The sequence below is a fragment of the Dendrobates tinctorius genome, unplaced genomic scaffold, assembly GCF_039654945.1.
Source record: "Dendrobates tinctorius isolate UK_male_01 unplaced genomic scaffold, ASM3965494v1 ptg000046l, whole genome shotgun sequence".
NCBI lineage: Eukaryota > Metazoa > Chordata > Amphibia > Anura > Dendrobatidae > Dendrobates > Dendrobates tinctorius.
In genome coordinates, this window is record NW_027361714.1 from 76,137,775 (window position 1) to 76,160,266 (window position 22,492).

The following is a 22,492-nucleotide window of genomic DNA, read 5'->3' on the forward strand; positions in this document are numbered from 1 at the left end:
TTTGGTGGGCAGGGCCCCTCTGGGTCTGATTTGGTGGGCGGGGCCCTTCAGGGTCCGAATTGGTGGGCGTGGTCATTCTGGGTCCGATTTGGTGGGCGGGGCTCCTCAGGGTCTGATTTGATGGGCGGGGCCCCTCTGGGTCCGATTTGGTGGGCGGGGCCCTTCAGGGTCCGATTTGGTGGGCGGGGTCACTCTGGGTCCGATTTGGTGGGCGGGGCCCCTCTGGGTCCGATTTGGTGGGCGGGGCCACTCTGGGTCCGATTTGGTGGGCGGGGTCACTCTGGGTCCGATTTGGTGGGCGGGGCTCCTCAGGGTCCGATTTGGTGGGCGGGGCCACTCAGAGTCTGATTTGGTGGGCGGGGCCCCTCAGGATCCGATTTGGTGGGCTGTGCCACTCTGGGTCTGATTTTTTTAGCGGGGCCACACTGGGTCCGATTTGGAGGCCAGGGTGGCTCAGCCTCCGATTTGGAGGCCGGGGTGGCTCAGCCTCCGATTTGGAATCCGGGGTGGCTCAGCCTCCGATTTGGAGTCCGGGGTGGCTCAGCCTCCGATTTGGAGTCCGGGGTGGCTCAGCCTCCAATTTGGAGGCCGGGGTGGCTCAGCCTCCGATTTGGAGGCTGGGGTCGATCAGCCTTCGATTTGGAGGCCGGGGTGGCTCAGCCTCCAATTTGGAGGCCAGGGTCGATCAGCCTTCGATTTGGAGGCCAGGGTCAATCAGCCTCCGATTTGGGGGCCGAGGTCGATCAGCCTCCAATTTGGAGGCCGGGGTGGCTCAGCCTCCAATTTGGAGGCCGGCGTGGCTCAGCCTCCCATTTGGAGGCCGGGGTGGCTCAGCCTCCGATTTGGTGGCCGGGGTGGCTCAGACTCCGATTTGGAGGCCGGGGTGGCTCTGCCTCCGATCTGGAGGCCGGGGTGGATCAGCCTCCGATCTGGAGGCCGGGGTGGCTCAGCCTCCGATCTGGAGGCCGGGGTGGATCAGCCTCCGATTTGGAGGCTGGGGTGGCTCAGCCTCCGATCTGGAGGCCGGGGTGGCTCAGCCTCCGATTTGGAGGCCGGGGTGGCTCAGCCTCTGATTTGGAGGCCGGGGTGGCTCAACCTCCGATTTGGAGGCCGGGGTGGCTCAGCCTCCTATTTGGAGGCCGGGGGGTCGATCAGCCTCCGATTTGGAGCCTGTGGTCACTCAGCTTTCGATTTGGCGTGTCGGCCCTTTAAGACTCATTTCGGTGCGCCGGCCCTTTAACAATCACCTTGGCGCGTCGGCCCTTTAAGAGCTAGTTTGGCTCACTGGGCTTCTTCTAAATCCACTTTGGCAGACATTCTCTCTCAGGGGCATGTGTCATGTGATGAAGCTAGATTTGCATTAGTGCTGTGGGTTTCACTTTAAGAGCTGATATTATGTGGCAGAAGCTCTGTCCTTGGGGCGTCATGTGACGTTCGTAGGCGTTGGCATAGTAACTGGGTGTGCCTGCGCATATCAATGAGCTTAACTGCCATTTCAATTGCCTCAGGGCACGTTTTGCCATTTCCCATTGAAAAGCATTGGAGACAGTGCATTCCAATGAAGGGAAAAAAAATTTTCAAACGCAAATTGCGCAAAAACTACAAATCCGATCGACACAAAAATTACTTAGCACACCTCTCATGGACGCTGGTTTCGAAACGACACCTCAACGGAGTCTGTGAGTGTAGCGGTTCGGGCTGTATTAATTGCGGAAATCAACTTAATAATAAGAAGAATAAGTTAGCAGCGTTCGGATTACAATATAGTGTTTTTTTCTACCACTATAACTAGATGTGTATTTCCTGAAGGAAGTACAGATAGTGGTTTGAAATGGTGCCCAGGCTGCCCCTTTAAGAGAGACTTGCCTGCTGCCCCTGCAAGACTTTCAACTCAGGATCCTATTTAAGTGTGGGTGCCTCTCAGGGGCCACTTTGGCCTCAGGGTCTGATTTGGTGGGTGGGGCCCCTCAGGATCCGATTTGGTGGCCTGGGCTCCTCAGGGTTTGAATTGGTGGCCGGGATCCTTCAGGGTCCAATTTTGTGGGTGTGGCCCCTCAGGGTCAGATTTTGTGGGTGGGGCCCCTCAGGGTCCTTTTTTGTGGGTGGGGCCCCTCAGGGTCCGATTTTGTGGCCGGGGCCCCTCAGGGTCCGATTTTGTGGGTGGAGACCCTCAGTGTCCGATTTTGTGGGTGGGGCCCCTCAGGGTCCGATTTTGTGGCCAGGGCCCCTCAGGGTCCGATTTTGTGGCCAGGGCCCCTCAGGGTCCGATTTTGTGGCCGGGGCCCCTCAGGGTCCGATTTTGTGGGTGGGGCCATTCAGAGTCCGATTTTGTGGGTGGGGCCCCTCAGGGTCCGATTTTGTGGTTGGGGCCCCTCAGGATCCGATTTTGTGGCTGGGGCGCCTCAGGGTCCGATTTTATGGGCGGGGCCCCTCAGGGTCCGATTTGGCGGGCGGGTCCTTTCAGGGTCCGAATTGGTGGGCGGGGCCCCTCAGGGTCCGATTTGGTGGGCGGGGCCCCTCAGGGTCCGATTTGCTGAGTGGGGTCCCTTAATGTCCTATTGGGTGGGCGGTGCCCCTCAGGGTCTGATTTGGTGGGCGGGGGCGCACTTTGGCGCACATTCTCTTTCAGGGGCATGCGTCATGTCATGAAGCTAGATTTGCATTCGTGCTGTGGGTTTCGCTTTAAGAGCTGATATTATGTTGCAGAAGCTCTGTCCTGGGGGCGTCAGGTGACGTTCGTAGGCGTTGGCATAGTAGCTTCATGTGCCTGCGCATATCAATGAGCTTAACTGCCATTTCAATCGCCTCAGGGCACGTTTTAAGTTTCCCATTCAAATGCATTGAGACAGTGCATTCCAATGACGGAAAAAAAAAATTCAAACGCAAATTGCGCTAGAACTACAAATCCGATCGACACGAAAAATACTTAGCACACCTCTCGTGAACGCTGGCTTCGAAACGACACCTCAACGGAGTCTGTGCGTGTAGCGGTTCGGGTGTATTAATTGCGGAAATCAACTTAATAATAATAAGAAGAAGAACTAGATGTATGTATTTCCCGAAGGAAGTACAGATAGTGGTTTGAAATGGTGCCCAGGCTGCCCCTTTAAGAGAGACTTGCCTGCTGCCCCTGCAAGACTTTCAACTCAGGATCCGTTTTGACTGTGGGTGCCTCTCAGGGGCCACTTTGGCCTCAGGGTCCGATTCTGTGGGTGGGGCCCCTCAAGGCCCGATTTTGTGGCCGGGGCCCCTCAGGGTCTGATTTGGTGGGTGGGGCCCCTCAGGGTCCGATTTTGTGGCCGGGGCCCCTCAGGGTCTGATTTTGTGGGTGGGGCCCCTCAGGGTCCGATTTTGTGGCCGGGGCCCCTCAGGGTCTGATTTGGTGGGTGGGGCCCCTCAGGGTCCGATTTTGTGGCAGGGGCCCCTCAGGGTCCGATTTCGTGGTTGGGGCCCCTCAGGGTCCGATTTTGTGGCCGGGGCCCCTCAGGGTCCGATTTTGTGGGGTTCGATTTTGTGGGTGGGGCCCTTCAGGGTCCGATTTTGTGGCCGGGGCCCCTCAGGGTCCGATTTGGTGGGTGGGGCCCCTCAGGGTCCGATTGTGTGGACGGGGCCCCTCAGGGTCCGATTTTGAGGGTGGGACCCCTCATGGTCCAATTTGGTGGGTGAGGCCCCTCAGGGTCCAATTTTGTGGCCGTGGCCCCTCATGGTCCAATTTTGTGGTCGGGGCCCCTCAGGGTCTGATTTGGTGGCCGGTGGCCCTGAGCCCGATCGTCCAAATGAATCCGACATTCCTTCTCCTTTTCCGTCTGTACAGATACTGGGGCGGGAACGCTACCTGAACCAAAGAAAGGCCTGTTAGGGCCAACCCCTCCCCCAACCGGTGGAACCATCCAAGCCGCTAAATGCCCCAGTGCTGCCACCCCCCCTCTCCAACCGACAAATCAAATCCCGCAAACTTGACAACACATCCCCAAAGGATAGATTCTCCGCAGTACCTGACGTTCCTAAACCCCCATCAAGTACTCCCACACCCTGACCAGCACCCAAACCAGGGGACCCCAGCAACTGATGAGACGCACGAAACATGAAATTGTACTCACCAGGCTGTGACCCCTCCAGCCATAGACATGGAATCCAGATGACCTTCCGCTGCTAGGCTCCGGCTTGTCACTCCATCTGAAGGCACTATGCCCGACGCCAATGCCCTAGGGATTCCGGGCGACCCCTGGGACGGATCCGGCTGGGAAGCAGATGCCCCAAACTGTTGCACGGGACCACCCGGCTGTGCCTGCACCGGCCTGTCCGCAGTGCACAACCCGCCATCCGTGACACGATGAGGCACACCAGCAGCTAACGACCCCGGCACCGCTGGCGCGGTACTGCAACCCGCTGCTGACGACGAGTAGGACGAGACCGCCCCATCAGGAGGCGTCCCGCCCGCAACTGGTCCTTCACCACGGTCCGAACCGGAACTGTTCGAAGCCAGTGTATGAGGCACAAGTAGAGCGGTGCTGCGGCGCCCTCCGATGATGCCGGGAGTACCAGAATGCCCGGCGCGTGCAGGCTCCGCCCCCCGACCGCCACCTGACACAGGCCTGGACACCGCCGCCGCTGCAGAGCCCAGGGAGGTCAGCGGATTTCTCCCAGACTGGGGCCTACTGACACGAAAAGCTGTTGGCACCCGGCCTGGAGGGTCCCTTGAGGGGCTCCTGCGCCGCTGCCAGGTTTGGGGGGCATTATCGGGTGACAGCCTCTCTGGAGGCCACGCGCGGCAAGGATGCCATTCATGAGCAGGGGGCTCAGCAGACGATCCTGCCGATGATGAGAGGATGCCAGCCACTTGCTGAGCCAGACAGCCTTGGGGCTGCGATGCAGCAGCAGCCCTCAGGCTCTCCAGCAACCGGTCCGCCTCAGACATGGTGGGTGAACCAAATCAAGGCCAGGAAAGAGGGAAATGGTAAGTCCCACCCCAAAACCCCGCCTTATAAATGCTTCACTAACCCTTCCCCTTTTATGAATATCCCTATCCCTCACCCACCCATTGTCATGCCGGCCTCCGCCCACATCTGGGAAAGGGGGAGGGCGGGTCTGCTCCGGCCTTCACTGATTCAGCTCAACTAAAAGCCGAGATCTTTAGATCAGGAATAGAACAGATATTTATAGGAAATGTAATAACTTTCCAAAATTCTTATGAAAAAAATTACAGCACATCCTTCACTGAACTACTATACCCAATGTATTATATTTTAGGAGTAGTCATTCCATTTTGTACCAGATTAGACTCCATCAATATGGAGAACCGACTCCAGAGCTCTGCTTAAACAACACCCTTTATTGGATATGTCACATCCTGTTATGCTAACCCCCATCACTGGACAAAGTGGAGAAAAAAAAATGTCTAAGGCTAGGTTCACATTTGCAGTTGAGTCCGCAGAGAATCGTACGCAACCACAAACGCATACAAAAACGCATGAAAAAACATGCTAACGCAGCATTTTTTAGCCGCATGAGCTTACGCTTGACGTTAAAAAAACACTGCGTTTTTATGCGTTTGCATGCATTTTTGCATGCGTTTGCGTTTTTTATGCCCATGCGTGCCATAGGGAAAAAATTTTCCAGGAGATTTTCCATGACACAAGCCACGCCCAATGGGCGTGTCTCTTGGGATTTCTGTATATAGACCCTTGTACAGATGAAATCCTCAGATTTTGCTCCTGTATCCTGAGTCAAGATGGATCTTCGCATGGAGAGTTTCTATTGGAATCTGGATTTGGATGTCAACTTCTTTATTGCCTTTGCTTGTGAGCAAGAACGGAAATGACAAAGATGGAGAAGAAGACATTGGCGCTTTTGACTACACCCCATTGTTGAAGTTCGGGATAGCCGTGGAGCCTACTACTCCTTATTCAGTGAGCTCCATGAAAATCCAGAGAAATATTTTGAGTACACGAGGATGTCTCAAGAGAGCTTCCGGGATTTGCTGGGTCGTGTACAAGGAGCCATCAGCAGGCAGGACACCCAGCTCTGTATAGCCATTCCAGCTGAAGAACGTCTGCTGGTGACACTAAGGTGCGTAATATTTAAAAATAAACAAACGCCTGTCATAATTATTATTGTTCTGCAATGTACTTAATTTTTTTTTCCTTATTTTGTGTTTCAAAACCCCTGTCATAAATATTATTATTCATAATTTTTTTTCGTTCTCTGTTAGGCTCTCTCCGGTAGCCAGGAATCTGCCAATCATCGCTCCATTTCCAGTTCCAGATTGGCGTTTCCACCCTTTCTGGGATTGTTGCAGACACCTGCTGGGCTTTGTGGGACGTTCTGCGTAAGGAATTTATCCACTTATCCCCCTACCCACCATGGAAATCTGGCAGGAAACTGCAGAAAAATTCTGGGAAATTTGTAATTTCCCCAACTGTTTGGGAGCAGTGGATGAAAAACATATTCAGATTACCAAACCGGCTCTAAGTGGATCCGAGTACTTTAATTATAAAAATACTTCTCTATAGTGCTCATGGCGATTGCAGCTGTGGACTGTAGATATCTCGCCGTGGACATTGGTTCTTTTGGCCGTGGTAATGACATGGGCCAACGGTTGTATGGTAATTTTAATTTCCCCCTACCACGACCTCTTCCCAACACTCAAGGCCCGCCAATGCCATTTGTTGTGGTTGGTGGTGAGGCCTTTCAGATGTATGGTATCAGTAGGTTTCCACACTCCAGTCGGGACTTGAACCACACAAAAAGGATTTTTAATTACCGACTGACCAGGGCACGAAGAACTGTTGTGTGCCTTTTAGCGAATTTTAGGGACAGCAATTAATTTCAAAATTGAGACAGTCGATGAGGTGGTCAAGGCGTGTGTGGTTCTCCACAACTACATACTGGCAAAAGAGTGACCAAACTTCGAACTAGATGAACCTGTTTGTGACCCGTTGCCAGATTACCATCATCACCCTCTGAGGACATCAAGGGAAGTTGCCCAAATGAGGGATACAATTGCAGCCTACTTTGTTTATGAGATTGGATGTGTGGTATGGCAAGATGAAATAGTTTAGTAAAATGTTCTTGCAATTTTATGTAATGTTATGAACCTGTAATGTTAAAATGTACCTTTAATGTTTTATGATAAATTAAAAAATCTAGTCAAACACCTGTCCACTCCCTGTTTTATGCAGATTGTGTTATGTCACCCATGCTTTACAATACACCTGTTCTGTCAGTACTTTGGTAGGTGACTTCTCATTAGCTCCATCGTCTCTTCAGTCTGCATTAATCTATAGTCCAATAGATTAATGCACACTGAAGAGATGATGGAGCTAATCCACCTCATATCTTTACTCACCTGTCCATGTGTCAGAACTAGTGCACTCAGGATGCAGAAAACCCAGTATCCTGAGTGCACTAGTGCTGACACCTGGGCAGGTGAGTATTGCTGCTGACCCCTGAGCCTTTGTGCTTTTTTTTTTTTGGAGGATTTTCAGTTCTCTTTGTTTTTGCCACCTTATAGCTCCATGGCAAACACAAGAAGCAAAGCTGCAGTGTAAATTAAAGAAATAAAAAGAAGAGAATATTGTATTTCATGGAGCTATGAGGTGGCAAAAAACTGTGTGCAGACGGCGATATGTCTTGTGACAGCGCACGGTGTGTTTTGCCGGCGTCGAAAGAGACATAGAACAAGCAGTGATAGGGGATAAACAACAATTTTATTTACAAAAAAAAAATTACTTTTTACAAAATGAGGAGGAAATGTTACGGACCGGGGGATGTGGAGATGGGAGGATTGGCTAGGGGTGGACAATGAAGGGGTTCCAGGGGAAGGGCCTACTAAATGTGTGGGGTCTGGGAGGTCAAGGATGGAAGTAGACTCATTAGGAGTGGATGCATAAACTTGGCACACACACGTGTATGTTTGTTGATACGAGAAGTGGAATTTTAATAAGGTATAGTACATACAGTTAATGACGTTTAGGTCTTATGACCTTCATCAAATTACTGAAAGTAAATAGATATAAATTGTTTACCAAAAAATAAAGTATATACAACAGAATGCTGGGTATACGAAACAGATACAGTAATATATGCCGCAAAACATCATACAACAAGATAGCACGCGGGCAGTGAAAAAGCATATAATGCTGAGGATTACAATGAAAAGAGCAGGTAATGAGAAAAATGCACATACCCCTGTATTGTACTGAATGCCTTGAGTGTGTGAGCAAAAACCTGTGAGGACAGATCAGTGAGGCTGTGGTAAATATCATCGCTAGTGCCAAAGTATATGAAAAGCTAATTTGCAAGGCTTACCACAAAAATATGCAATAGAATGCTTGTGGCCACTCTCCTAAGGGTATAAAAAGGACCACATCGTTACATAAGAATGCCCCTGGGATTGTGAAACATGCCACAAAGGAATAAGGCAGTGTCTTACCGATCCGGCGGTGCACAGTGCGTGCCTGAGCTGTGAACACGGCGTCCGCCGTTTGTTCTATGTGCTGGCTAACGCATGGTCCGTGGTTTTTTTTACATAGGGAGAGGCAGGCGCGCGTGTCACCGCCGCCATCTTGCGTTCCACCAGCCCTAGGGTATTGTGGGAACGGGGCGGTGCGATGAACGTCATGTGTATGAGTCAAATGACGCCCTAGTGGGCGTGTCTATACCTGCCTCTGTGCCGTCCTATTCAGTGATGGGAGGGGGGAGGAGATTCTCTAAGAGGCAGAGACACAGTGTCATGCATAGGAGTGAAGTCGGCTAGTGCTCAAGTGAAGGCAGCGGCATTCAGGGTTGCGGGTTCTGAAATAAAGAATATATGCATAAGTATCATATACACACATGAGGACATATTGCCTAGGGAAGGAAAAAGGGGTCTGTTAGTACATCATAAAAGATTGGATATCATAATCCCTATTTAACCCCTTGGGTGCCATAGTATTCAGTTCGTGGATCCAATACGCCTCTCTCTTTTTGAGGAGGTAAACACGATTGCCCCCTCTGCGGGGAGGATGGACCTGTTCAATTATTTGGAATTTTAATTGGGCAATGGTGTGTCCACCACTGACAAAATGGAAAGGGATTGGAAGCAGCAGGTTTTTGCATCTTATAGTAGATTTATGCTTCGAAATGCGATCACGTATTGGTTGCGTAGTTTCCCCTACATAGAGTAATCCACATGGGCATTTGATTAAATACACTACAAAGGATGTGTTGCAAGTAAAGTAATCCTTAATGGTATATTTCTTTCCCGTATAGGGGTGACAGAAAGAACTGCCCTTTTGGACATTATTTCATTGCACACACTGTAAACAGGGGAATGTCCCAAATTTGGGGGTTGAAAGAAAGCGTTGGAATGTGGAAGGCCGAGAAGGGCCGATGTCTGCTTTCACCAAAAGATCCCTGATATTCCGTGGTCGTCTAAAGCAAGGGAGGAATGGTACTGTAAATTCTTCAATATGTGGGTGCGCTGTTTGTAAAATCTGCCAGTGTCGGCGTATGGTAGTGTGTAATCTATAAGCCAATGGATGGTAGTTGTGGACAAAGGGGATTCGCTTGCTTACTTAATCAACAAAGTGATTAATCAACACCGACGGGACACAGAAACCAGGAAAAGGAATAAATTCGCAAGGGACACTGAAGACTACGAGCAGAATAGGGTCTACAAATGGTGAGAAACCCGCAACTCAGGCAACTTCTCTACGCGACCAAGTTACAGATCCTCCACAGACATCTCTACATCCGGGTCAGACTACGAAAGGCAACCTTCAGGCAATCATTTTTTAGGCCAGAGGCGCAGATCATCAAGAAGAAGAGGACCCGCCGGGGAAAGAGACGCTCGCAGAAATATGGACTTCCAGCGTGTGACTCGTTCACAGGTAATAACCCCATTGTAGTAAATATTTCTTCCAAGAGTCTGAGCATAGCCGAATACCAAGTCTTACAAAAAGGCCTCTCTTTTTGCCCTAGTTATAAATTTGATACCTTTAGTTTGGATATGGATTTACAGAGATTCTATAGAGCCTTAAGATTAAAACTATATTTCTCTGACAGTACCAATACGAAGAGTACCATAACATTTACCTCAGGGATCTCCTCCGATAGTCTAGGCCTTAGAAACAAAAGTAGTTTTAGACCACCTCTGGGGTCTCATGCTTTGGAGACCTTTATTTCATTTGTAAACAACAGTTTCCAAACATTAAGAGATGACATAAGTAGAGGTAAGATGCATTTTCCTTCCAACTTAACCCCTCTTGATCAACAGGCACTCCATAACCTTCAAAATGATAAGGAAATCATTATCAAACCAGCAGACAAGGGGGGTGCAGTTGTGATCCTGGATAAAACAGCATACCTGAATGAGGTTTATCGCCAGCTCAGTAACACATCCACCTATCAACCACTCTTGGGTGATCCAACTCAGGAGGTTGCACTAGCTATCCACGAGACATTAACAAAATACCTACATCGTAGAATTATTGACTCCAGAACATTTGACTACTTAACCAAAAAATCCCCCATAACACCAGTATTTTATATATTACCGAAAATACACAAAAACCTAGAGAATCCTCCCGGCAGACCCATTGTAGCCTCCACTGAGTCGATCTTCTCACCCATCTCCAAGTATTTGGAGAAAATATTGACACCTATTATCAAATGCACGCCATCTTTTTTACTTGACACTGGGGCATTCCTAGTTGTCCTACATAACCTTGGGCATATCCCCCCTGGCGCCATCCTAGTAACATTTGACATCAAGGATTTATACACGTCTATACCACATCAGGAGGGGATAAACTCGATACGGAAACTACTACAACAATCTAACTTTGATCCAGAACAGGCTAACCTCTGTTGCGACCTATTTTCTATTATTCTAACCAAAAACTTTTTTCTATTTGAGGATAAATACTATTTACAAATAAAAGGGACCGCTATGGGTTCGAATGCCGCATGCCCATATGCAAATTGTTACGTATCGGATTTTGAAGAGAGCCTCATTTATCACAATGACCTCTTCCGCACACACGTCTTACTGTGGAAGAGGTATATTGATGATGTTTTCTGCATCTGGGGAGGCCCCTTAGATACTCTGGATAAGTTTTTCTCCTTCCTGAGATCCTCTTGGCCAGGTTTAGATTTTACAATGACATATGACACTAAACAGATCAATTTCCTTGACACCCTCGTCATTAAGGATGATGAGGGACATTTGAGTACTGACATCTATACGAAACCTACGGACCGCAACAGCCTATTACACTATGAGAGCTTTCATCCTACAAAGATGAAGGATTCTATTCCAAAATCCCAAATGAAGAGAGTAGAAAGAATAGTCTCAGACATTGGAACTAGGGATTTACGTATGGAAGAGATGCGCAAGAAATTTAAGGAAAGGGGCTATCCCCCCCATACATTAGAGGTGCCTAGAGCAACTGCTTCCTCTATATCTAAAGTAAGCAAGCGAATCCCCTTTGTCCACAACTACCATCCATTGGCTTATAGATTACACACTACCATACGCCGACACTTGCAGATTTTACAAACAGCGCACCCACATATTGAAGAATTTACAGTACCATTCCCCCCTTGCTTTAGACGACCACAGAATATCAGGGATCTTTTGGTGAAAGCAGACATCGGCCCTTCTCAGCCTTCCACATTCCAACGCTTTCTTTCAACCCCCAAATTTGGGACATTCCCCTGTTTACAGTGTGTGCAATGCAATAATGTCCAAAAGGGCAGTTCTTTCTGTCACCCCTATACGGGAAAGAAATATACCATTAAGGATTACTTTACTTGCAACACATCCTTTGTAGTGTATTTAATCAAATGCCCATGTGGATTACTCTATGTAGGGGAAACTACGCAACCAATACGTGATCGCATTTCGAAGCATAAATCTACTATAAGATGCAAAAACCTGCTGCTTCCAATCCCTTTCCATTTTGTCAGTGGTGGACACACCATTGCCCAATTAAAATTCCAAATAATTGAACAGGTCCACCCTCCCCGCAGAGGGGGCAATCGTGTTTACCTCCTCAAAAAGAGAGAGGCGTATTGGATCCACGAACTGAATACTATGGCACCCAAGGGGTTAAATAGGGATTATGATATCCAATCTTTTATGATGTACTAACAGACCCCTTTTTCCTTCCCTAGGCAATATGTCCTCATGTGTGTATATGATACTTATGCATATATTCTTTATTTCAGAACCCGCAACCCTGAATGCCGCTGCCTTCACTTGAGCACTAGCTGACTTCACTCCTATGCATGACACTGTGTCTCTGCCTCTTAGAGAATCTCCTCCCCCCTCCCATCACTGAATAGGACGGCACAGAGGCAGGTATAGACACGCCCACTAGGGCGTCATTTGACTCATACACATGACGTTCATCGCACCGCCCCGTTCCCACAATACCCTAGGGCTGGTGGAACGCAAGATGGCGGCGGTGACACGCGCGCCTGCCTCTCCCTATGTAAAAAAAACCACGGACCATGCGTTAGCCAGCACATAGAACAAACGGCGGACGCCGTGTTCACAGCTCAGGCACGCACTGTGCACCGCCGGATCGGTAAGACACTGCCTTATTCCTTTGTGGCATGTTTCACAATCCCAGGGGCATTCTTATGTAACGATGTGGTCCTTTTTATACCCTTAGGAGAGTGGCCACAAGCATTCTATTGCATATTTTTGTGGTAAGCCTTGCAAATTAGCTTTTCATATACTTTGGCACTAGCGATGATATTTACCACAGCCTCACTGATCTGTCCTCACAGGTTTTTGCTCACACACTCAAGGCATTCAGTACAATACAGGGGTATGTGCATTTTTCTCATTACCTGCTCTTTTCATTGTAATCCTCAGCATTATATGTTTTTTCAATGCCCGCGTGCTATCTTGTATGATGTTTTACGGCATATATTACTGTATCTGTTTCGTATACCCAGCATTCTGTTGTATATACTTTATTTTTTGGTAAACAATTTATATCTATTTACTTTCAGTAATTTGATGAAGGTCATAAGACCGAAACGTCATTAACTGTATGTACTATACCTTATTAAAATTCCACTTCTCGTATCAACAAACATACACGTGTGTGTGCCAAGTTTATGCATCAGTAATTACGGATTGGGCCCCTACTTGTGCACCACCTATACTTGAGTTGTGCCAACGTTTTTTCACTTACTATCATTAGGAGTGGAAACATGGGACGGGAGAGACAGATTGGAAGGGAGAGACAAATTGGACAACATAGACACATTGGGAGGGGAGGATGTGGAGGTAGCACAACAGTTCTTTTCTTCACGCCTCGTTTCCCATCTCTTCCTCTTGTGTTTTCCATGGCTTTGTTAATGGCTTTTTTGTCTCCTTGGAAGGGTGGGAGTGTTGGGTTATGAAGGCGTGGTGGCGGTGGACAACCGAGCAGGAGCAGGACTCTGTGTGTTGGTGGAGTTGCATTCAAAAGCACCCGGCATGGTGGTGGCACTGTAGTGGTGTGCAGCAGGACTGGGCATGGTGGTGGCGATATAGGGGCATGCAGCAGAACTTGGTATAGAGGTAACTCGTGTAAGTGGTGGCACAGTTGGAAATGTCACATGTGGCTACAGGTATAACTGAGACTGCTGCATAGCCTGAACGTAAGCAGCATTGCAGGCCTGCATCACATTCAGCTGGAGTTCAGGCATAAGGTTTTGTGACATGCCCCACTCTATTGCAGAAAAAAATGGTGTGCTGGTCTCTGGAGGTTGACTTCCAGACCGTCAAGGCATTGGTGGACAGACTGGAAATGTGTGTCAATATGGTTCAAACCACTATCCAGTCTATCTCCCACTGCATTCAGGCTATTCTGGAAGACCGAGCTCAAGTGAAGAATCTCTGGCATGAGCGTCCTGTCCGAGGCCTTCTGCCGCTGTTGGGAAGACCCAACAAAAGAAAGAGGCAGAGGAGGCCTGGGACAGGGGAACACCTGAAGGACCAGCTGCCTGTTCTGCAGCCTGTGACGCCAGCCCACTTGCTGCATCGCGGGTGGATTTCTGGGACTGCTCCGAGTCTGTTCGCTGAAGGACAGCTCCAGTGGACGATCCAGGTTCGAGGGTACTGTTCCAGGTTCTGTGAAAAGAAAAGAAAGACATTACTACCAAAAAACAAGCGCCAACTCCTGTGGAATAGAAAAATTCATGCTAGGGAATACAACACAAAAATACTTACGTTCTCTGAGCAAGGACAGGCCTCAGGAAAGCCAGCATCCGGTGATACTTATATTTCCGGATCCTTGCAGCACCACTGCGAACCTGGATCTCCTGTCTCAGGTCCTTGTTGAAGCAATCCTTCATTGAACGCCAACGGGTTCTGACTTTGTTCACTCTGAAGGGGGGGGAGTTACACAATGCACTTTAGGCCGGGATCACACAACCATGTGTGATGCGAGAAACTCGCAGGAGTTTATCGCATCACACATGGTTGTGTGATCCCGGCCTTATCAGGATCACTGCCGTGTCAGACTACATTGCAATACTTACAAAATTCCTTTCTGACTCATGGCATGGCGTTGTCCCAGTCATCCATCATCGCTTGGGCCACCTCACTCCACAGCCGCCGAATCACCACATTGTCCGAGTGGTCTCGCTTCCGGGTGTCCCACAAGGCAACTCGATCCTGCACTAATGTTATCAGGAGGTCATTGTCCCGCTGTCTACAAATATCTCAAGGGCTGTCACATTGTAGAAGGATCATCTTTATTCTCATTTGCACAAGGAAAGACTAGAAGCAATGGGATGAAACTGAATGGGAGGAGACACAGATTAGATATTAGAAAAAACTTTTTGACAGAGTGATCAATGAGTGGAAAAGGCTGCCATTAGAGGTGGTGAGTTCTCCTTCAATAGAAGTCTTCAAACAGAGGCTGGACAGACATCTGGCAGGGATGATTTAGCGAATCCTGCTTTGAGCAGGGGGTTGGACCAGATGGCCCAGGAGGTCCCTTCCAACTCTACGATTCTATGATTCTATGATTCAGGTAGTCCTCCTCCCATTGTGGAACCTAGAAATGAAAGCAAGACATTAATGTTGGAAAGATGAAAAAAAAAAATCTTATATGCCATCTTGCCACTCCATCTGCTGCTCCTGCTCCTCTGCACTTGTTGGAAGTGTTCTGTGAATGAAAATACATGATTTTGTCACATATGTACAGTGAATACTTACCAATCAGTTGCAAATGTACTCACTTCAGACTCTGTGCTCTGGGCTTGAGGCCATGGTGATGAATGCTGCAAGAAAGGGACAGAAATGATTACAGACTGCAGGGAAAAAAGCAGATATTAGCTTGTATACTCACATTTTTGTAAATTCAGTGTCTTCACAGATGTCTGGAGTCTTGCAATCTCTTCCACAGTCTGGAGAGTACTGGACAATAAGTGCCCACACCCTCTTTTATACATCTTTGTGTGGGGGGGTGGCTAAAACCAGTTCATGAACATGTTTACTCAGAAAAGTATATGCATACACAAATGCAAGCCAACGCATGTGCATGCATACTCATGCGTTTCCCATAGACTAATGTGATGTTTGCACGCATTCCATCCGCATGCGTATGGTGGCGGCAATTTGACACCTCCAAAATTGCTACATCCCGAAACGATGCATGCATAAGCAAACGCGGACGAACGCATACAAACACATGTAACATAGTAACATAGTTTTGAAGGCTGAAGGAAGACCTTATGTCCATCTAGTTCAGCCTATTTTTAGTGCAGCTGTTCTGCATTGTTGATCCTGGGGAAGGCAAAAAACCCACAGAGTAGAAGCCAATTTTCTCCATAGGGAGAAAAATTCCTTCCCCTAAGCTGGGTCAACCATCTACCTATAATGTTATGTTATTCATAACCTTCTATACTGTTACAAGAAAAGCATCCATTCCTTTCTTAAATTCATTCAGTGAGTTGGCCATCACCACTTCCTCAGGAAGAGAATTCCAGAGCCTCACTGCTCTTACCATGAAGAACCCTCTTCTATGCTGGTGCAGAAATTGTCTTTCCTCCAAACGAAGAGAATGCCCCCTTGTTCTTGTCACAGTCCTTGGTACAAACAGTTCATTGGAGAGATCTCTGTATTGCCCTCTGATATACTTGTACATATATATTAGGTCTCCCCTAAGTCTTCTCTTTTCTAGAGTAAATAGACCTAATTTTGATAACCTTTCTGGGTATTGTAGTGAACCAACTCCATTTATCATTTTAGTAGCCCGCGTTTGAACCCTTTCAAGTTCAGTAATGTCTTTCTTGAGCACCAGTGTCCAAAATTGCACACAATACTCCAAGTGTGGTCTGACGAGTGATTTGTACAGAGGGAGAATTATGTTTTCATCTCGTGTCCCCAGACCTCTTCTAATGCATCCCATGACCCTATTTGCTTTGGTGGCAGCTGCCAGCTGCGTCCACAATGTAAAAGATGGGAAAACACGACGCATGCGGATATATGCATCAGAAACGCTGCGGACACAGCCGCAAACGTGAAACCAGCCTAAAACAATAATTAAAAGTGGCACTCGGCATGTGCAGAATTCTGGCACATAAATCTGTAATGTATATTACAAAGTTCAGGCGCTTCATAAATTGACATTTACAAACGTTCACCTATATTAATAATAATAATATCAATATTATTATTACTTATTATTATGGCGCCATTTATTCCATGGCGCTTTACATGTGAGGAGGGGTATACATAATACATACAAGTACAGTAATCTTAAACAATACAAGTCACAACTGGTACAGGATGAGAGAGGACCCTGCCCGCAAAGGCTCACAGTCTACAAAGGATGGGTGAGGATACAGTAGGCGAGGGTAGAGCTGGTTGTGCAGCGGTTTGGTGGATCGGTGGTTACTGCAGGTTGTAGGCTTGTCGGAAGAGGTAGGTCTTCAGGTTCTTTTTGAAGGTTTCCATGGTGGGCGAGAGTCTGATATGTTGTGGTAGAGAGTTCCAGAGTAGGGGGAATGCACGGGAGAAATCTTGTATGCAATTGTGGGAAGAGGAGATAAGAGGGGAGTACAGAAGGAGATCTTGTAAGGATTGGCGGTTTCGTTCTGGTAAGTATCAAGAGACGAGGTCACAGATGTATGGAGGATTCAGGTTGTGGATGGCTTTGTATGTCATGGTTAGGGTTTTGAACTGGTGTCTTTGGGTAATGGGGAGTCAGTGCAGGGATTGACAGAGGGGAGAGGTCGTGGAATAGCGGGGGGACAGGTAGATTAGTCGGGCAGCAGAGTTTAGAATAGATTGGAGGGGTGAGAGAGTGTTAGAGGGGAGGCCACAGAGCAGGGGGTTGCAGTAGTCAAGGCGGGAGATGATGAGGGCATGGACTAGGGTTTTTGCAGATTCTTGGTTGAGGAATGCACGGATCCATGAAATATTTGTAACGAATTGAAGCGGAGGCAGAGATGGTGAAGTTCACATTCGTTTTTATTTTTTAAGTGGAACCTCAGGACCATGGTCTGGGGGGCTCCGAAGGGGGCGTGACTAGTGAGCCCCGGGTACCCGTAGTAAAGCCCCTCAGACAGGGCCAGAATGGAATACCCGGAGGACACAGGTGCTACCTCCAGTTAGACCCCGAACACATGGCAGCTGTCCCAGCCGGACCAAAAGGGAAAACAGTAGTTACAGCAGAGTCCATAATGAGCCGGGTCCTGGATCTGGGTAGTTGGTAAGGAGTCGGTTCCAGTGACCTTCACACAGTCCTTAGACACGGATGGCTGTTGGTGGAACGGGATGGCTTTCACCCAGATGGTTGCAGGTTTAACCAGGGAGCACAGGATACTGCTATGCTGTGGAGACAGAGAGCATTAGAGAATGCAGAGAGACTGCAGACGCAGCGCAGACAGGTTAGCATGAGAACCGGATGTAGCAATGATACTCATTGCTCCGGCGCTCTCCCTATGGAGGAGAGGCCAGAAATAGCAGCCAGTGCGCTGCCATTGGTTAATTGCACTTTTTGAATAATGCACGCCATCCCTTTAAGAAGGCAGGAGAGCGAGCGGGCGTGCCCTAATAGCCTTAGCTACAGATCTCCTCACAGGACGCCACGAGGGAGAGGCAGGAGGGAGACCTGAATGCTGAGCAGCAGCATGAGATCCAGAGGAGGCCGGCTGCTGCCTAAGGACAGCATGTGAGGCTCAAGGTGAGTGCCCAGAACTGAGGGCAGCGGCAGACTTGGACGCAGCACCTGGACGGGGACCAGGTGTAACAGTGGCAGACCTGGGCGCCGCGCCAGGACAGGGACCGGGTGCGGGTGTAACAATATTTTTGACTTGAAGTCGGCAGGAAGTGGAAAGGGCTTGGATATGTGGTTTGAAAGAGAGATCAGTGTCAAGGATAACCCCAAAGCAGCGAGCTTGTGGGACTGGAGAGAGTGGGCAGCCATTTACTTTAATGGATAGGTCCGTTGGGGGGGTCACGTGAGATGGGGAAAGATGATTAATTCTGTTTTGTCCATATTAAGTTTTAGAAATCTAGCGGAGAAGAAAGATGAAATAGCAGACAGACATTGAGGGATTCTGTTTAGTAGGGAGGTGATATATGGTCCAGAGATGTAGATCTGTGTGTCATCAGCATAGAGGTGATACTGAAGTTTCTATGAGCTGTCTGAGGCCGAAGGTGTAAATGGAGAAGAGCAGGGGCCCTAGGACAGAACCTTGCAGGACTCCGATGGATAGGGGGCGCGGTGAGGATGTGGTGTGCGAGTGGGAGACGCTGAATGACGGTCTGTTAGGTATGACGCAATCCAAGATAGGGCCAAATCTGTGATACCAAGAGATGAGAGGGTCTGTAGTAATAGGAAATGGTCCACTGTGTCAAAGGCAGAGGACAGGTCCAGGAAGAGGAGGACAGAGTAGTGTCACTTGACCTTGGCAGCTAGTAGGTCATTGGTGACCTTAGTTACGGCAGTTTCAGTGGAGTGGTGTGGCCGGAAGCCAGATTGTAATCGGTCAAGGAGTGAGCAAGAAGAGAGGTGGGAGGACAGTTCAAGAGGGACGTATTGTTCCAGTAGTTTTGAGGCATAGGGGAGAAGTGATATAGGGCGATAGCTAGATACAGAGGATGGGTCATGAGAGGGCTTTTTGAGGATAGGTGTGATTGAGGCATGTTTAAAGCTTGAGGGGAAAACACCAGTTGTTAGTGATAGGTTGAAGAGGTGGGTTGGGGTTGAGATGAAGACTGTGGTGAGTTTTGGGATGAAGTGGGATGGGATCGGGTCAAATGCACAGGTAGTGAGATGTGAGAGTAGAGTGGAGTGTCCATCTTCTGTAATGGTGGAGAAGTTGGTTTTCGAGGAGGAGGGCAGGGCAGTTAGGAGGAGGGACACTGGGGGTTGTTTACCAAGACTGTCTCTGATGTTATCAATCTTCTCTTTGAAAAATGAGGCAAAGTCTTCAGCTGAGATGAGTGGGGAGGGAGCAGGTGCTGGGGGGTGGAGGAGAGAATTGAAGGTGTTGAATAACTGTTTAGGGTTGTGAGACAGGGATGAGAAGTAGGTTTGTTTTGCTGCAGCGGGTGTGGCCTTGAAATTAGTGAGGGACTGTTTGAATGCGATAAAGTCCTCATTGGAGTGTGATCTTTTCCATCTCCGCTCAGCAGCCCTGGAAGACCGCCTCAGTTCTTTGGTCAGACTGGTGTGCCAGGGCTGTCTGTTGATTTTGTGAGCTTTGGTATGTTTGAGAGGGGCAACTGATTCCAAAGCTACAGCTATTGTGGTGTTATATAGAGTGGCAGCGGCATCTGCATTGTGTAGGGAACTTATGTCTGTAAGAGGGAGGAGGGATTCAGACAGTGAGTGTAGATCGAGGTGTTGAAGATTTCTGCGAGGGTGTGCAAGTTTTTGAGGTAGGGATTGTGGACCTGAGGAGGAGAGGGAAGAGAATGTAAGTAGGTTGGGGTCAGAGAGAGGAAGAGGTGAGTTAGAGATGCTAGATAGGGAGCAGAGGTGGGTGAAGATGAGGCCTAGTGTGTGGCCATCTTTGTGAGTGGCTGCAGAAGACCATTGAGTGAGGCCAAAGGAGGAAGTGAGAGATAGAAGTTTAGTGGCGGCTGAGAGGGAAGTGTCAATGGGGATGTTGAAGTCGCCCAAGTTGATAGTGGGGATATCAGTGGAAAGGAAATGAAGTAGACAGGTAGTGAAGTGGTCAAAGAAGGTGGTGGCTGGCCCTTGAGGGCGGTATATGACAGCTAGTTGGAGGTTGGAGGGGGAGTAGATGCGCACAGAGTGCACCTCAAAGGAATGGAGGGCAAGAGAGGGTGGCAGTGGGATTGGGGTGAAGGAGCAGTTAGCTGACAGAAAACCAACTGCTCCACCATGCTTGCTGCTGGGGCGGGGAGTGTGGGAAAGGTGGAATACACCATACGAGAGTGCAGCAGGAGAGGCTGTGTCAGAGGGGGTGAGCCAGGTTTCGGTGATGGCGAGGAAGGAAAGTTTGTTAGTAATAAAAAGATTATGGATGAAGGAAAGTTTGTTGCAGACAGAGCGAGTGTTCCACAGAGCTCCTGTTAGTGGGACTGGGGAAGCTGGGGCCGGGCGAATGTGTATAAGGTTGGAGTGGTTAGGAAAGTTGTGATTGGGCATGGATGGGAGGTAGAAATGACTTTTTTTCTGTGAATTCTGTACACCACAGCTTTATTATAAATAATAAAGCCAATACCTCTGTTTATCCACAGGCCTGGACAAAAAATAAGAGTTGCAGTAATTGGAGGAGGACTGGTTGGTCTCTCGACAGCAATCTGTATCACAGAAAGTCTTCCGCAGTGCTCAGTGACTGTCATATCTGAGAAATTCTCTCCAAACACCACAGGAGATGTTGCAGCAGGATGTCTTATTCCTCACCCCTATCCCAGTAAGTATGAGCTAGTAATGTTCCTAAAATGCGCAAGAATTTACTTGTCAATTAGATACAGAGAAATTACTTAGAGTGTGTGTGTGTATGTATATGTGTATGTACTTCTCAGTAAATTAAAATATCATAAAGCTGATTTATTTTAGTTCTTCAGTACAAAAAGTGAAACTCACATTAAATAGAGTGATTACGGAGTGATGTATTTCAAGTGTTTATTTCTATTAATGTTACTGATTATGGCTTACAGCTAAAGAAAACCCAAAAGTCATTATCTCAGTAAATTAAAACACTTTTAACACCAGCTTGAAAAATTATTTTACAATTAGTGTTGAGCGATACCTTCCGATATCGGGAAATATCGGATCGGATTGGATCGGACCGATACCCCAAAAATATCGGATATCGCCGATTCCGATACCGGAAACCAATGCAAGTTAATGGGACACAAATATCGGAATGAAAATAAACCCTTACTTTCCTTGTAGGTTAATTCTACATGAAGGAAAACAACTAAGAATAATGTAGAATGTATTGGGGGAGGTGGAGGAGACATTAAAGGCATAGAGGTTTAGCCCAATCAAATGGAATAGCAGGAATTAATTTTTTTTTTAAGACGTTCGGAGTTACAAAGATATTGACTATGTTAAGCTTTTCTATATTTTGTCAGATATTTATGTTTCACTACTTCCATGCTCTTCACCTTCTTTTTTACTTCTCCCACACTTTCTCCTTCATCATCCTCTTCAGGGTCATCTTCTTGGTCTTCTTCAGGGTGGTCTTCAGGGTCGTCGTCTCCAGGGTCGTCGTCTTCTTCGGGGTGGTCTTCAGGGTCATCGTCTCCAGGGTCGTAGTTTTTGGGGTCGTCGTCTTCTTCGGGGTGGTCTTCTGGGTCGTCGTCTCCAGGGTCATCGTTTTCGGGGTGGTCTTCTGGGTCGTCGTCTCCAGGGTCATCGTTTTCGGGGTCGTCTTCTTTGGAGTGGTCTTCAGGGTTGCTGTCTCCAGGGTTGTAGTTTTCGGGGTCGTCGTCTTCTTCGGGGTGGTCTTCAGGGTCGTCGTCTCCAGGGTCGTCGTCAGGGAGATCCAGTGTGATTACCAAAAACCATTTCAGAAAGCTTAAACTTGGAAATGTAGCAGAAGGTACAAGAAGGCTGAGGAACTGCTGAGAACCAGCTGACTGTACTGGAACCTGGATGGGTAGCTGAAGGTACAAGAGCCAATGGCACTACCGAGGACCAGCTGATGGTACTGGAACCCGGTTACTAAGCAGGAGGTACCTGTGCCAGAAAGCACTACCAAGGACCAGCAGATGTTGGTGGAACTCGGATACTGAGAAGGAGGCCCCTAAGCCAAAGGCTCTGCCTGGAACCAGCTGACATTACTGGAACCCAGGGGGGACATATTCAAGATTGACTTCCAAAGAACCAGCTAATGGTACTGGAACTCAGATAGGCAGCAGAAGGTACACATGAAAAAAAGTTGCAAGGCCGCGAGCCGGCCGGAGTTACCGAAACCCACAGTCCTACAGAGGGAGCTTGTCCTATTGGCACTACGGAACGAGCCTTCATTGCCTGATCCCGCAGCCCACATAGGAAGCACCTAAACT

The 22,492-nt window shown here is 48.3% G+C and overlaps 1 protein-coding gene across 6 annotated transcripts in view; it reads left to right on the forward strand.

Moving 5' to 3' along the window:
• The window catches only part of DDO (D-aspartate oxidase), a 184,615-nt gene that overhangs the window by 102,778 nt on the left and 59,345 nt on the right, over positions 1–22,492 (forward strand). For all 6 annotated transcript variants that reach the window (XR_012232320.1, XM_073576008.1, XM_073576010.1 and 3 more), the window contains one exon: positions 20,714–20,889. Coding sequence is in view for 5 of the 6 variants with exons in the window: in XM_073576008.1 (XP_073432109.1) it covers positions 20,714–20,889 (176 nt within the window). In the remaining variant the exon portion in view is untranslated. The remainder of the gene's footprint in view (positions 1–20,713; positions 20,890–22,492) is intronic.